This window comes from Pelodiscus sinensis, chromosome 11 (genome assembly GCF_049634645.1).
Source record: "Pelodiscus sinensis isolate JC-2024 chromosome 11, ASM4963464v1, whole genome shotgun sequence".
Classification (NCBI taxonomy): domain Eukaryota; kingdom Metazoa; phylum Chordata; order Testudines; family Trionychidae; genus Pelodiscus; species Pelodiscus sinensis.
The window spans coordinates 36,225,116-36,240,434 of record NC_134721.1 but is presented as its reverse complement, the minus strand read 5'-3'; the positions used below and the strand labels follow the sequence as shown (position 1 = coordinate 36,240,434).

General features: G+C 54.1%; 1 protein-coding gene across 5 annotated transcripts in view; it reads left to right on the top strand.

Annotated features, from left to right (window-relative positions):
• SPTBN2 (spectrin beta, non-erythrocytic 2) overlaps positions 1–15,319 on the top strand; it is a 67,755-nt gene that overhangs the window by 13,683 nt on the left and 38,753 nt on the right. For 2 of the 5 annotated variants that reach the window (XM_006131606.3, XM_075939248.1), the window contains exons 2-4: positions 4,810–4,918; positions 9,751–9,821; positions 9,983–10,168. In XM_006131606.3, coding sequence (XP_006131668.3) covers positions 10,012–10,168 — 157 coding nt within the window. In that variant the 5' untranslated portion in view covers positions 4,810–4,918; positions 9,751–9,821; positions 9,983–10,011. Of the gene's footprint in view, positions 1–4,809; positions 4,919–9,750; positions 9,822–9,982; positions 10,169–13,746; positions 14,005–15,319 lie in introns of those variants that run through there. The other 3 variants (XM_075939249.1, XM_075939250.1, XM_075939251.1) reach the window with 2 other exon arrangements.

Here is a 15,319-nt window from a genome sequence, read left to right as displayed (position 1 = left end):
CTGTTCTACGCTAGTGATTTACAGATGTGAATGAATTTATCTTTGTAAGAAGTCTGCAAGGGAACTGACAGACTTGCCGGGACCCTGGGCAATGTGGGGGACAGAGAGGGTTGCCAGATGGTTTCAACAAAAATACCGGACACACTTGATGTTACATCACAATCTACATTACATCTTATTTAAAAAATACTGGACATTTATATTTTCTTAATTTGTTTCCTGAACAGAAAGCTCAAATACTGGATGCTCCGGTTCAAAACTGGACACCGGGCAACCCTAGGGACAGAGGGAGTGGAAGGTGTGGGGCCTTGGATGAAAGGTGTGAGGCTGGAGGCAACCAGCTCTCAGCAGCACTTGGACTATGTCGTGCCGTCCACTCCCTCCCCCTGCCAGTCCTCAGAGCCATCTGGCGCATGTTGCATAGATTCATAGAATCATAGAATACTAGGACTGGAAGGGAGCTCAAGAGGCCATGGCAGGACCCAGTACTGTCTAGACCATCCCTGATAGACATTTATCTAACTTACTCTTAAATATCTCCAGAGATGGAGATTTCACAACCTCTCTAGCAGGGCCGGCTCTAGGTTTTTTGCCTCCCCCCCCCTTTTTTTTGTTGGCTTTTACACATGTTTGCACTTTGCAATGTTTTGTTGTTGTTGTTGTTTTCATTTTCGTTTTTGTCCTGGCATTTTAGCCCTATAAATAGCAAATATAATTTTAATTATTTTTTTTCCATAAAGGCAAAGGTGCTTCAAATAAACTCCCCCTCCTCTTTCACTCGCTGCTGGATCACAACAGCCTTTTCCCTGCCCTGTCCAGCCCCTCCCTATGTACAAGCACCCCTCACTCTTGACCCACAGGGGGAGCAGGGTGCAGGGACAGCGCAGAGCCAGATGGGCATGGGGAACAGGGGGAGCAGGGTTCACCATGGGGAATGGGAGGTGCAGAGCCAGAGGGGTGCAAGGATCGGGGGAAGCAGGGAGACTGGGGTGCTGGGGTGCACAGAGCCAGAGAGGTGTGGGGAACAGTGGGGGGGGGTACAGGGGTGGTGCGGGGAACGGGAGGTGCAGAGCCAGAGAGACGCAGGGATTGGGGGGATCAGAGTGCAGGGTGCAGGGGAGGCACGGGGAATGGGACGCGGGGAACTGGAGGGGCAGAGGGATCGAGAAACAGGCTCAGTGCAGGGAATGGGGGGCAGAGACCCAGAGGGGAATAGGGGGAGCAGGGTTCACCGTGGGGAAAGGGAGGTGCAGAGCCAGAGGGGTGCAGGGATCGGCAGGGTGTAGGGCACAAGAGCGGCACAGAGCAAGAGAGTCACAGGGAACAGGGAGAGCAGGGTGACTCGGGGTCAGGGTGTGGGGCACAGGGGTGGTATGGGGAACGGGCGGCGCGGAGCCAGAGGAGCGCGGGGCGGGGCGGGTACACCAAGCCGGGCGGTCGGCAGTAAGCAGTCTCTCTCCAGCGAAGGGGGCTGGGGCCATGGCAGGACTGGAGTCGGCGGGGCAGGGCAGAGCCTGGCCACGCTGCATTCCGCAGCCAGCTCCCGGGGACACGCAGCCAGAGCCGAGCTCCCGTGGCCCTTTAAAATCGGTGGTGTGGTACTGGGCATTGCGAGGGGTGGCTGTTTACCTGGAAATGCCACCTCTGGAAATGTGCCGCCCCAAGCACATGCTTGATTTGCTGGTGCCTAGAGCCAGCCCTGCTTCCTAGGCAACTTATTCCAGTGTTTAACTACCCTGACAGTTAGGAACTTTTTCCTAATGTCCAACCTAAACATCCTTTGCTGCAGTTTAAGCTCATTGCTTCTTGTTCTATCCTCAGAGGCCAGGAAGAAGAAGTTTTCTCCCTCCTCCTTGTGACACCCTTTTAGATATCTGAAAACCGCTACCATGTCCCCTCTCAATCTTCTCTTTTCCAAACGAAACAAGCCCAAATCTTCCAGTATTCCTTCATAGGTCATGTTCTCTAGACCTTTAATCATTCTTGTTGCTCTTCTCTGGACCTTCTCCAATTTCTCCACATCCTTCTTGAAATGTGGTGCCCAAAACTGGACATAATACTCCAGCTGAGGCCTAATCAGCGCAGAGTAGAGCGGAAGAATGACTTCTCGTGTCTTGCTCACAACACACCTGTTAATGCATCCCAGAATCATGTTTGCTTTTTTTTGCAAAAGCATCACACTGTTGACTTATATTTAGCTTGTGGTCCACTATTAGGGTTGCCAGGTGTCTGGTATTCTACCGGACAGTCCGGTTTTTGTGCCCTCTGTCCGGTAAAAAAATTCAGAAAATACCAGACATGTGTAATGTCCGGTATTTTCTGTTTTTCCGGCTGGGCGCCGGACAGAAGCCTGGTAGGGGTGAAAGGGGGGATGGCTGGGAGGCGGGGCCACGATCGGTGCTGGGAGCTTGTGGCTGCGGAGAGAGTTGCTGGGAGGCGGAGCACAATCGGTGCTGGGAGCTCTCAGCTGATTGAGTCTGAGGAGGAGTGATACCTTGGGACAGGGCTTCTCCTCCTCCCCTGCTCCTGAGAGCTGTTCAAGTGCGTTGTGGCGCCATAGTCCAGAAGAGAAGCCCGTTTAGGCGCTTTCCATGGGCTCTCAGCCAAAACTGACTCGGGTGGAATTTCTGCTTCTTCTGGGACACCCAAAGACCTGGATATGGGGGAGTCATCTTCCTACCCATGGTCGCGCCCTCCCCTCGCCCTGCCATTATGTTGCCCCAGAGTCTGCCTCTCTCTGCTTTGGGTAGCAAGCAGCTTGGAGGCTCTTGGTAGTAGCCACACAGGATGTGTGTTCGGTGTGGGCGGAGTGTTTTTTTTTTTTTTCCTCAACAAATTTTTAGCCCACGTGTTTGGTATTTTTTGGGAGACCATCTGGCAACGCTATCCATTATAACCCCTAGATCCCTTTCTGCCATACTCCTTCCTAGACAGTTGCTTCCCATTCTGTATGTGTGAAACTGTTTGTTCCTTCCTAAGCGGAGCACTTTGCATTTGTCCTTATTAAACTTCATTCTGTTTACCTCAGACCATTTCTCTAGTTTGTCCAGATCATTTTGAATGATGACCCTATCCTCCAAAGCAGTTGCAACTCCTCCCAGCTTGATATCATCTGTACACTTAATAAGTGTACTCTCTATGCTGCTATCTACATCGTTGATGAGGATATTGAACAGAGCCGGTCCCTGTGGAACCCCACTTGTTATACCTTTCCAGCAGGATTATGAACCGTTAATAACTACTCTCTGGGAAGATCTGGAGGCAATTTAAAGGGTACAGGTCTCTGGCCACCGTCACAGTAGCAACAGCTGTGGTCAGGAGCCTCAGACTCTTTTGAATCCCTGGGTCCCAAGGCAATTGCCTCCTTGTCATCCCCCACCCCTCATCCACGAGCCTGCAAGACTGGATGGTTTATCTACATTTTACAGATGGGTAAAAGAGATTAAAAGAGATTAAAGCCGAAAGTATCAGAAGGGTCAGCTAATTTTGGGTGCCCAGTATGAGATGCATTGGGCTTTCTGTTTCAGACAATTTAGCATTATATAGCACTTCTTTTATACAGGGCACAGCTCCCCTTGACCTCAGTTGTGGTTGTGAGAATTTAGCACTTCTGCAGCTCAGAACCCAATATCTCAAATGAAGCTCTCAGAAAATTAGACCCACAAATTAGTGCCCACCTGTGAAAAATCTGATATCAATGATTTGCCCAGCATCACACAGAAACTTTGTGACAGAGTCCAGTTCTATAGAAAACATTCAGTTGCCTTAACCATGGCAGACCATCCTTCCTCTTCCTGCAATCCCCGGGAGTGGCTCCCCAGGAGTTGATGTGCATGGGGACCCCATTTTTAAGCTGGCTCCCCACGAGCACTGGATCCCACCTGTTCCCCCACCACACTGGTGTCTCTGATACAGAGACAGCAGCATGGGGGGAGGAGCCAGTGAAACTCAGCCCATACCGGCTCCCACTTGCCTTGCCCTCCGCACTGCTGCCTCTGATACAGAGACAGCAGTTCTAGGGGCAGGGGAGGCAGGTGGCTTCGTGGGAGCCAGTATACACAGGAGGCCAGCTCCCACCTGCCCCCTGCATTGCTGCCTCTGATACAGAGGCAGCAGGGAGGAGGGCTGCATATAACCATGCTCATTAACCAATAAGCCTAGGCTCATTGGGTAACTGTGTACACAGTTACGGTGTGTAACTTTCACATCCCTATTCTGAATAAAGTAGTTGGCCATGCAGTCCCATCTCAGATAGGCAGAGGTGACATGTGACAGGGTGGCAGATGGGTCACATGCTTCTACCATATTTCTGCCTTTCATTTAGCAACAGCTTTTAGAGATTTTCCAACTGTGGGGTGCCCCCCATGAACATTTGGGGAGGCAAGTGTGACACTGGGTGGGTCAGGCCAGCATGGGGGCGCTTAGAGAGGGACTGCTACCTCCACATCAGCTCACCTTTGTGGGTCACCCAGGTTAAAAGCCTTTGATTCTGAGTTGCACAGCAGAAAGGAAATATACACCGATGCAGCTGCCATTTGATTTGAATGGAGATTAAACATTGATTAAATTGCCAAGTTGTACTAAATAAAATGCCATTACAGGATTTTGCTTGCATGCCTCCTTCTGAGAGCTCGCATATTCCCATTTGAAAACCACTGAGTAGTGCTGCCAGCTGTGCATCTAACCCACAGTTTACACTGAACTCCCAGGGTACCTAGGGCATGAATTGCCGGGCATTTCCCCCCGGAGATATGTGGGCTGGACAGGGATTCTGTGTGAGCATTTTCCTGACTCTCCTGTTGGTCTTAGGACAGAGGGACTCCCATGGAGGGAATCCAGCAATAGGAGCAGAGATCACGGAGACAAGCAATCCTGACTACGTGGCACTGTGGCAAGTCACCCAACTCTGCAAGGGCAGGTACTCATAGGATCTGGCTAGAATACTGGGCTGGGAGTCAGAACTCCTGGCTTGTATTCCCAGTTGTGGGAGGGGAAATAGTTGTCTGGCAGTTAGAACTGCCAGGGAGTGGGGCTGGGAGTGAGAACTGCTGGGAGCTGCATCTGGTGGGCTAGAGAGAAGGGAGGCTAAGAGTCAGAACTCCTGGATTCTGTTCCTGGCTCCTCTCTTGACCTTGAGCTAATCTCTCCCCATTTCTTTCTCCTTCCACTCTTTGCCTCTTTAGATTTTAAGCTCTTTGGGGCAGGGTCTCTCTACATATCTATGCAGCCTCTGGCACAATGAGCTCCTGATTTTGGTCAGGGTGTGTATTGCACTTGGTATGACAGGGTCCTGACCTCAGTCTGCAGTGCCTGGCCTGATGGGGCCCTGATCTTGGTTAAAGTCAGGCCCGGACAAAGGATTTGCGGGGCCCAAGGCAGGACGCTGGGAGTGGGGCCTCGGGCCTGGCCAGTGGATAGTAAATACTCAGCAGCACGGGGGCCCGAAAGTGGGGGCCCAAGGCATTTGCCTTGGTTGCCTTGCCCTAGGGCTGGACCTAGTTAAAGTCTATGCAGGGCATCTGAATCCATGGTGATGGGCCATACCTAAGGACCTGAGTGGACAAAGACATACCAGGAGCTTTCCCTGGAAGCCCCACTGGGATCCATCTCTCTCTGAATTCCCCTCAGTTCCTGGGTTCCAGAGCTGCATATGGGGTGCAAGTGGCATGGGGAGATCGAGTGGAGCTTTGCTTTCCCCAGTTCTGTTACAGGACATCCCTGGGACTCAGGGAAGGATCTCCTCAACCATTCTGTGCTTTTAGCTGTGTCAATCCTTGGGGCTGAGAGAGACGTGCAGGGCACAAGCAGGTGGATGCAGGGGCTGGTTCTATCAGGAGGCCTAGCAGACTATGTGCTTAATTCCAGGCCTTGCTGTGTTGATACAGACATGGGCCCAGCTTTCAATCACTCTGAGCAAGAGCAGGACTGGAACCAAGATGGCGCTGGTGCCCCCACCCTCTGGCAACTCGGCAACGGTGTAAACAAAGGGCGCCAAGCATCCTGGGGAAGGGGAATGATCAATGGGCCCTGTCAGCAGGCCTCAGGCAGGGCAGGTTAGACACAGAACAGGGCAGGGACTGGTGGAAGCTGGGGAGAGAGAGAATCCAGCCCCAGGCTTGGATGACTCAGAGCAGCCCCTCACCCCCAAGGGCTCTCCTCAGTGCCACAGGACCTCTTAGAGCTCTTTGAGGGTATCTGCTCATTAATGACAGCCCTGTGGTTGGGGAAGTTATTAGAATCCTCATAGAAAGATAGTGAACACTGAAATGCACAGTGAGTCAAAGAAAATACAGTGAGGCACAGGCAAATCTCCTGTGGCTGGGTTGTCACCACTAGCCCACAATACCACAGTCAGGGACAGAATTCACATGTCCTAGCCCTAAGCACTCTTGTTTTAAACCACTAGACCCCACTCACCTCCCAGAATTGTGACAGGACCTAGGAGTTCTGAGTCCCAGCCCCCTGCTTTAACCCCTCAATCCCCTCCCACTCTAGCAGAGGAATAGGACTGTGTCTCTGAGGCAGGAGTAGCAATGGGGATCTAGAACAATGTTTATAGTTGGGGTGCTGATGATGGATACCATGACAACCATGTACTTGGTGTTTATTATTACTGCTTCAGGCCAGGGGAGTGACAACTCTCCCAGCAGCCCTAGTTTCTGCACCACTAGGCAGATCAGTGGGTTTTTGGGATTTAAGCTTTGGGCAGGCAATCCCCATAGCCCCAAAGGTCATTGTTGGGGTAGAGGAGGCTGCTTGTTGCCAGATGCCAGCTTCTAATAGCAATGAGCCCAGCACAATGGGTCTCCCTCCCTAATGCCAGTGAGTGCTAATAGCCCCAGCCAGGCGTGACATGGACTGCTGCGCGCTACCTAGCCTGCATTTTTCTAATGCAATTACAGCCACTGCCATAGAGATGCAGGCAGGCTGTGATCCCAGTCTGTCTCTGGGGCCCTGCTGCAAGTCTGGAGGACTGGGGAGTGTGTTGAATAACTGGGGAGATATAGGGCCTGTAATTGACTTCACAATACTGCAGTCATGGAGCCTGGATGCTTTGTGTCACTTCCCAGAAATCCAAGTTGTGCTCATCCTGCTTTTCCTGAAGGACTGTGGCCAGTGGGTGAGCTAGCCAAGAGGCAGCATGGTGCAGTGGGTAAGACCATGGATGGTCTGTGCAGCCTCCAGCCCCACCTCCAGCCCCACCCCCTCTGCAAAGGCTCTGCCCCCCCACCATAGGGAGGGGAATAGAGGCAAGGAGGCGAGTGTGTGTGCTCTGGCCTCTCCGGCCCCAAGCACCAGGGAGGGAAGAGGCCGTGCGGCTCCAGCCTTCCTGGCCCTCAGAGCACCCGGGAGGGAGGAGGGCATGCAGCCCAAACCTCCCCGGTCCCTGGAGCACCGGGGAGAGAGGAGGATGCACAGTTCCAGCTTCCCCACCCTGGAGCACAGTGAGGGCAGGCACTAGGGGCAGCAACACTCCACCCCTACAACACCTATAGCAGACGTTCTGGGGTTGGAGTGTGGGCGAGGCCATGCCTGGTGGTTTGAAAAGGCAAAGCTACCCCCGCGTAGGCCACCAGATGCCCATGGGTAAGACACTGCATGGGGACCAATGTCACCTGGGTTCTCTTCCTGCCTCTATTATTGACCTGCTATGTGATTTTTGGACAAGCCCCTTCCCCTCTTGGTATCTCTGTTTCCTGTCTATTTGGGTATGTCTGACTACATGCCTCTGTCAACAGAGGCATGTAAACTTGGCTACCTGACATAGTCAAAGAAGCCGGGATTTAAATATCCCCAGCTTAATTAAAATAAACATGGCTGCCGCACAGTGCCAGCTCAGCTGATCGTCAGCACAGCGCGCGAGTCAAGACGTGAATCGGTCGACAGGGAAAGCCTTTGTCAACTACTCCCTTATGCCTCATGAAACGAGGTTTACAGGAGCAGTCGACAAAGGCGTCCCCTGTCGACCAATCTGCGTCTTGACTCCCATGCTGTGCCGACGATCTACTGAGCCGGCACAGCGCGGCGGCCGTGTTTATTTTAATGAACCCAGGGATATTTAAATCTCGGCTTCTTTGACTATGTCGGGTAGCCTAGTTTACATGCCTCTGTCGGCAGAGGCATGTAGTCTAGACATACCCTTTAGTTTGGGCATGTGTACACTAGGAAATTATTTCAAAATAACTAAATTTGAAATAACTCCCAAAATAACTACTTTGAAATAAGCTTATTCCCCAAGGAAAGCAGGAGTACAGATTTTGAAGTAGCCAGCCCGTTATTTCGAAACAACGGGCTTGGTAGTGTGGGCTCTTCACTTGCTATTTTGAAATAAGGGGGGTTATTTCAAAGTAACTCCTTAGTGTAGACCAGGACTTTATGAGCTCTTGGGCAGGGACTGTATCTGTGCAGTACCTGGTATGACAAGGCCTTGGTTTCTGATCCAGGTTTGGCTGGGAGCCAAATCTCCTGAGCTTTATTACTGGATGTAGGAGGGAAGTTGTGTCTCTTGGTTAGAATAGGAGTGTGGGGGCTAAGACTCCTGGCTTCTATCCCCAGCCCTGAGAGGGAAGTTGGATCTTGTGATTTGGGAGGAGGGGGACGCTGGGAGCAAGACTCCTGGGTTCTGTCCCTGGGTCTGGTCTCTAAAGCAGCTAGAGAACAGCTCCTTTATGGGTTTGGAGTTCCAGTCCATCATACGCACTGCTCATCTCAGAATTGGCAGCTTGAGAGTTTGGATGCTCTTTGGCTCCATCTTTCTCACTCCTGTCTACCAGGCTCAGTCCAGTGCTAAAACCCTCTTGCCCTGGCTGCTGGGGGTGGTGAGTGGGTCAGGAGAATGCAGTGCAGGAGATGGGCAAACCCTGGAACTGAGAAGGCGCTGAGTGAATGGAAGAGCCCAGGCCATCACAGCCCAATGGGTACTGGACCTCCCTTTCAGCTGAGAGCACAGAGCAGCCAACGGATGCACAGTGAGCCTAGGGAGGGATTGGCTCTGTGGGCGTGGCCAGGGCACCCAGAGTCCTGGGGCAGGACTATCTGCTGCTATGGCCCAAGGACAGACGTGGCCTGAGTCAGTAGGTGCACTATACTAAAAGGCCAATAGGGGCACCAGCCATCCACAGCAACACCCTTCGCCCTGCATGGCAATCCTAATAGTGGCTGGCGAGGAGGGGAGGGGCTGGGACGGGGCTAAGGATGGGGACTGGAGCATGAGCCCCTTCTCTACACTTACCCCACAGCAGCAGCTCCTGTCCTGCATGGCTGGGCTTTGGGTATTGTGACCTGGCATGTGGGATCGCTGAGCCACTCATTCAAATTTGGCCTCCGTACTTCTTTCCATGGGAGGAGGGGAGGGGCAGCAAGAGCACCCCTACACACTTGGCTGCCTCAATCCAGGAGAAGTGTGACCAAGGAGAGACTGTTTGCCTTTGGTGGGTCCCACGGTGGCCATGAGGGAGGGGTTCTGGCCCTGGGTAAGGGACATGGCTGCAATCCCCATGCCTAGGAGCACTGATAGCTCAAGCCAAATGGGGAGCGGACAGGGAAAGACCCATTGAGGACTGAGCTGCCCTGGGTTCCAGGGCTGGATTGCACTGGGAGCATCAGGTCACACCGCTGGAGGGAGCGGGAGGCACTAACTGCCAGCACGTGGCCCTGGGGGGTTGATGCCAGATGTTGACTGTCCCCTGGGGAGCTGCTGGCAGTGGGGTCACTCCTGGGAGGCTCACATCACTGCCTCTTTGCTTTCAGATTCTCAGGGGGAGCCTGGGCCATGCTGTAGTCTAGCAGAGGAGTTGGCACACTAAGCCCTGGCCTCACAGGTGAGTACATAGCCCCTTTGAGGTGGGGACTGGGATGCAGGGCCATTCTAGGAGGTGCTGGCTCCAATCCAGACCCAGGGCAGCAGGACTTGTTGACTAGGGGTGGAAAATTGGTTGGAGAGAGGTCACAGGATGCTCATGGCTCTCTTGGCCCCCCTCAGGTGGATGCAGAGACCCTGTGGTAGACGCCATGAGCAGCACCCTATCCCCCACAGACTATGACAGCCTGGAGATCCAGCAGCAGTACAATGACATCAACAACCGATGGGAGCTGTCTGATGAGGACTGGGACAATGAGAACAGCTCAGCCCGCCTCTTTGAGCGCTCTCGCATCAAGGCGCTGGCAGGTACGGGCCTTTGCGTAGAGTCGTGTGGGTGCATGCCCCTGAGTTTGGGACTGCACTGTTGCTGGAAGGAAAGGTGTGATTTGTGAGGCAGTGGTGGTTGGGAATATGGGGTGCCAGGCGTGCAAATTTGGAGTGCGGGGTCCCTGAGATGGGTGAATGATCTGAATTCCTATGGATCCAGCGAATTGGGTCCAAAATGGGCTCTCTCATGCCCTGGAGGGACTCTGGGCATCTTTGGGGGAGGTACAAACCAGGTGTCCAGAAGGCAGCTCCTGTCCCTGGCATGAGACACTCCCTGTGGAGGTATAGGAGATGCCAGCTGCCCTTTGTGTCCACATCCTCCCTCCACACCAAAGGCAGGGCCAGCCCCCACTTGGATTGCTTTGGGGTGACCCTGCTGGGAGCAAGCAGTAGGGTTCTCAGACATCCCCTCTATTCCCCCTCTCCCATTCAGCTGGTCCCCGATGCTCCTGTGGAATCCACCTCCTCCAAGATCCAAGTTACACACAGGGGCTTGCGGCGTGACCCTGCAATTGGCCACTAGAGAGCAGCACAGGCCTGTGAAGCAAGCAGGCACCCTGCCCAGCCCAGCCTCCTGTGCTCAGGAGCCTTGTTGTGGCAGGGGGAAATCCAGGGGGGAATTGGGGGCAGCACGGGTCAGGGGCATTGCAGGGGGGCAGACTGATCCACCTGAGACTCTGAACTCCAGAGCTCCAAAGCCTCTGTGTGTCCATCCATTCCCATACACACCCCTCTGCTCTGCCTGCCCCCCCAGCAGCACAAACAAACCTGTCTAACCACGTTCCAGACTGATAGTTCCCATAGCAACACTAGCGTGGCAGCCACCTAACACCAGGGAGGGGCTGGACTAGACTCCCCTCCTCTCCACATCCCAGGGATCCTCCCTTTCCAGTGCAGCCCAGCCCTGCAGTCCCTCTCCTCACCCGGATCCTCTCTCCTCAGCCCAGCCCTACTGTCCCTCCCCATCCCGGGGATCCTCCCTCTTCAGCACAATCCGGCTCTGTTGTCCTTCCTCTCCCTCCTCAGCACAGCCCCAGTGTCTTTCCCCATCTGGGGGAGCATCCCTCCCTAGCCCAGTCCCTCCCATCACAGAGATCCTCCCTCCTCAGCCCAGCCCCACTGTCCTTCCCCATCAAAGGGATCGTCTCTCCCAAGCACAACCCAGCCCCACTGTCCCTCCCTGTCCTGGGGCTCCCACCTCCTCAGTGCAGTGCAGTCCTCCTGTTCTTCCCCTTCCCTCCCCTCCATAGCCCCAGCCCATCTAGACCTGCCATTAGGATACAGGGGCAATCAGCAAGAATACTGGGGCTAATAAACCCTTCCATACTCCATCCTACCCCCAAGGCATGGATCCCTTCCCTCTCTGCTCTAGGGCTTTCTGGGATTGAGGGGTGCCAGCCCTGCCTCTGCCCAACTGGATCTTAGTCACATTGGCTCCTCTACAGGGTAGGGGGCAACAGTGGCTGGGACTGATCTTGAGGGGTACCCAAGACAAGACAGTAAACACCTCCCCACACATCCTTCACAGGCCAAACAGATCAATGCTTTAGGAGTAAACAGGGAGCAGGGAACAGGGAGCAGGGACAGCAAGGCCTGGACAGCTCATGGATGGACAAAGTCCAGTTGGCCAGAAGTCAGGGGAGATAATACAGCTAAAGCACAGGCGAGTTGTGTGGAGAGGATGATCCCAGGGGGCTGGGAGCCAGGACCGTGACAGAGAGCTACTGGGGGGTGGGGCAGAAGAGAGTGGATGAAAATCAGGAGTGGATGAAAATCAGGCTGCAGAGCTGAGAGACACAGTGGAGCTCTGTGGGTAAAGCCCTAGGCTTAGAGTCTGGACTCAAGAGATCTATCTCAGCTCTCAGAGGGGAGTAGGGGCTGGGAGCCAGGAATCCTGGGTTCTACGCCCTGTTCTGGCACTGATCTTGGCAAGTCCCTTGCCTTCTTGGTACCTTTGTTTCCCCTCCCCTCCTTTGTCTGTTGAGAGTGTGAGCTCTGGTACAGGGCCTGTCTCTCCGCGTGAGTCTGTGCAGTGCCCAGAGCCGTTGAGTCAGTCTCAGCTGGGGTCTCCTGGAATTACTATCTCACCTGCTATCACCACACCTGCCCATTCTGGCTCCATCCCAGACTGTGCCCTGACCCTAGAACCTGATTCTTTCCCAGCAGGAGGCACAGTCTGCTGAAATATGAGGGAAATGGCAGCAGCCCATGCTCTGCTCCTGAACCAGGAGCTGTAGGGCTGTGTGTGGTGTGTGTCCTGCAGCTTGATAGAGACCCTAACTGAGATCTGGGCTCCCAGCATGGTGCGCAGACCCTGGCTGAGGTCCCCATCATGCTGGACTCCCCATAGCCACAGTACCTGCCCCAAGGAGCTCACCGGCTAAACCCATTCTACCCAGGGGAGGAAACTGAAGCCCAGAGACTTTGTGGCAGGGCTAGGAATTGACCACCAGGTCTCCCAAGCAGGAGCTTAATGGCTGTGCATGGCAGGCCCATGGCAGTGCTGTGCAATATCTGCTCACTTGTGAAATCCTGCCTGTGGTAGAAATTTGGCTTGGCAGAGCTCTGGAGTGAGCAATGGCCTCTGCCGGCAGAGAGGGGTTTCTGTGCTGGGCAGGGAGGCCAGTGAGAGAGAGACAGCTAACAATGTGTAAATGACATGATACCAGCATGGAGGTTTCACATCTAAGCCCTGGCAGGGAGACGGTTTGCAAGATGGGGGCTTGCAGTGGGGCACAGCAATCCAGACACCCATCCCCCCAACAGTGGAGGAGATACAGGCGGGCGAAGCAAATGGAGATCACCCCAATGGCCCTGGTTCCACCCACTAGGGAGGGGTGGAAGCTCCAGAGCTGGGCCTGCCTGAATCAGGCAGAACAAAGCCCAGGGCTCTGTACAATGGGGTGTAAATCCTGTGTTGTCAGGGCAATGTGTTGCATGAGCTAATGGGCTTTATCTGTGGCTGTGGCTCTAATGGGAGCTCAGCTGCAGGGGACCCAGCTCAGAGCCTGCCTTCCATCACCAGCACAAATATCTTCTTCTGGCCTGGGCTGTGCATCCTCCCTCCTGCCCTCCCAAGAAACAGCCCCTGCAGCCCAGTGGAGACGCAGCACAAGTGCAAATGCATCCCCCAGGGGTCAGCACAGCAGAACCAGGAATCAGAGTCCTGCTTGATAGGGGAGGGGAACCCTTTGTTGTTGTTTGTATTGTACCCTCCCCTAGATACCTGCACTGAGATCAGAGTTCCATTGTGTCAGGCTCTGCTCTGATAAACAGTCCTGGCTCCCACCCCCAACCCACCGGGCCCCATTCCCTGAGTAGAACCCAGGCGTCCTGGCTCCAGTGAAATGCCCTATGTACTGAATCACTGCCACCTTTCCACTCTGCATCGCCTTGGCCTGATCCCAGCTCTGGGATTTGTCCGCTCAGGCTTCTAACGCTGGAGCCATTGCTCCCCTGGGCAGGCTGCCTGCACACTCACACACACCTTTCACAATAGAGAGCGGCCCAACCTGTTTTTATGTAAATTGCCCAAGGCCGCCCTCCCATCCTGGCTGGGAGGAGGGCAGAGCCTCTGCACACTCAGCGCTGAGCTGATTCCCCTACAGCACCTGGGCCCAGCTGTGCCCACCGGTCTCCACTCCCCTAGGGAGAGAGCGGTGCCTTCCCCCCACTCCTCTTCAGGATGTTCCAGCATGAGCCGGGGCAGATGGAGGTGCCCTGTACCCCTCCATCCCCAGTGCTCTCCCCTGCTGCCTTCATCAATGCTGCGCAGTACTCCAACGTACTGGAGGGCAGGTTCAAGCAGCTGCAAGGTAAGATCGTGAGGGGCGGCGACTCCTTCAATCTGGGGTTAAGGGGCTGCCAGCTCTCCTGGGGCAGGACTGACTGGGGGTGGGGACTGGAATAGGTCGAATCTGAGGGGGGTCAGGTGCCCTGAAGTCTCCCTATTTTATTTTGCTCGAGCAGTCACATCAAGGGCCCTGAGCCCTAATCTCCAAGGTGCTGCTGGGAATTAGCTTCCCGCTCGCTCGGCAGGGATTTGCAGGGGGGAAAGCAGCTGCATGTTTGAGATTCTTTAGCGCCTGCCCCATTCTCTGCAGTGATAGCCCCTTGCCCCCTATCGGAGTTTCCAAAGCCCCCTCGCTCTTGGGAATTCTGAGCTGCACCCTCTGCTCCTGTTTTTCCTCTTTAGATCTGGATAGAAGCATGCTGGCAGACAGTGAGGGCCACACACTGGGGATTGGGGGATGTGGCACTGCCCCCCGAGATCTGACACTGAATTCCAGCACTTCTTTCCTTGTCACTCCTAAACTCAGCACCTCCTCTCAAACTGTCACCCCAAGATTCTCAACCCCCCAGATATGCAGCCAACTTCACCCCAAGTCCAAATGACATACAACTATCACCCCAAAACTCCATCCATCTTTGTCCTCACCTCAAAACTCCACTGTCTTCACATTTACCCCAAACTCTGTCCCCTTATCTATCACTTCAGAAGCTTCCACCCAAACTACACCCAGTCCCCTGAAAGCATCACCCCAAACTGAAAATACCTCAAAATCTCACCCCCTAATATAACGACTTCACCAGCCTTTCCACTCAATTTCCTTTCTCCCTATCCAAAACTGGGGCCTCATACTTCAGCTGATCCCCCCAGTCCTTCCCCCTAAATTCCATCTGCCTTGAGCCTCCTGCTCCAGCTCTCTGTGGGTATCATATGCTGGGGGGGTGTCTCTTTCCTCTGGACACAGGCAAGGGAGAAATCCAGGGGAACTGTGTGTGAAGGGGGCGGGGGCTCGGGAAATACTCATTGCTTTGCCCAAGGGGCCAGTTGCCAGTGTCTGGGTTTGGGAAGTTATTCAGGGGGATGTTGCAGGGCTTGGGATGTGTAGCTGCAATCTGGACCTAGCATATGATTTAATCAAGGGGTCTTGTGTTATATTGGGCTTCAGGGTATGCTGCAGACCAGGAGCCAGGACTCCTGGATTCTATTCCAGCCTGGTGGAGCAAGAGGGGTGTAGGTTGAGTGGGTTAGAACAGGGATGGGAGCCAGAGCTAGATACCTGACTGGCTCTGCTACTATTCTACTGTATAATTCTGGTGCTTCAGTTCCCCTCCCTGGTGCCT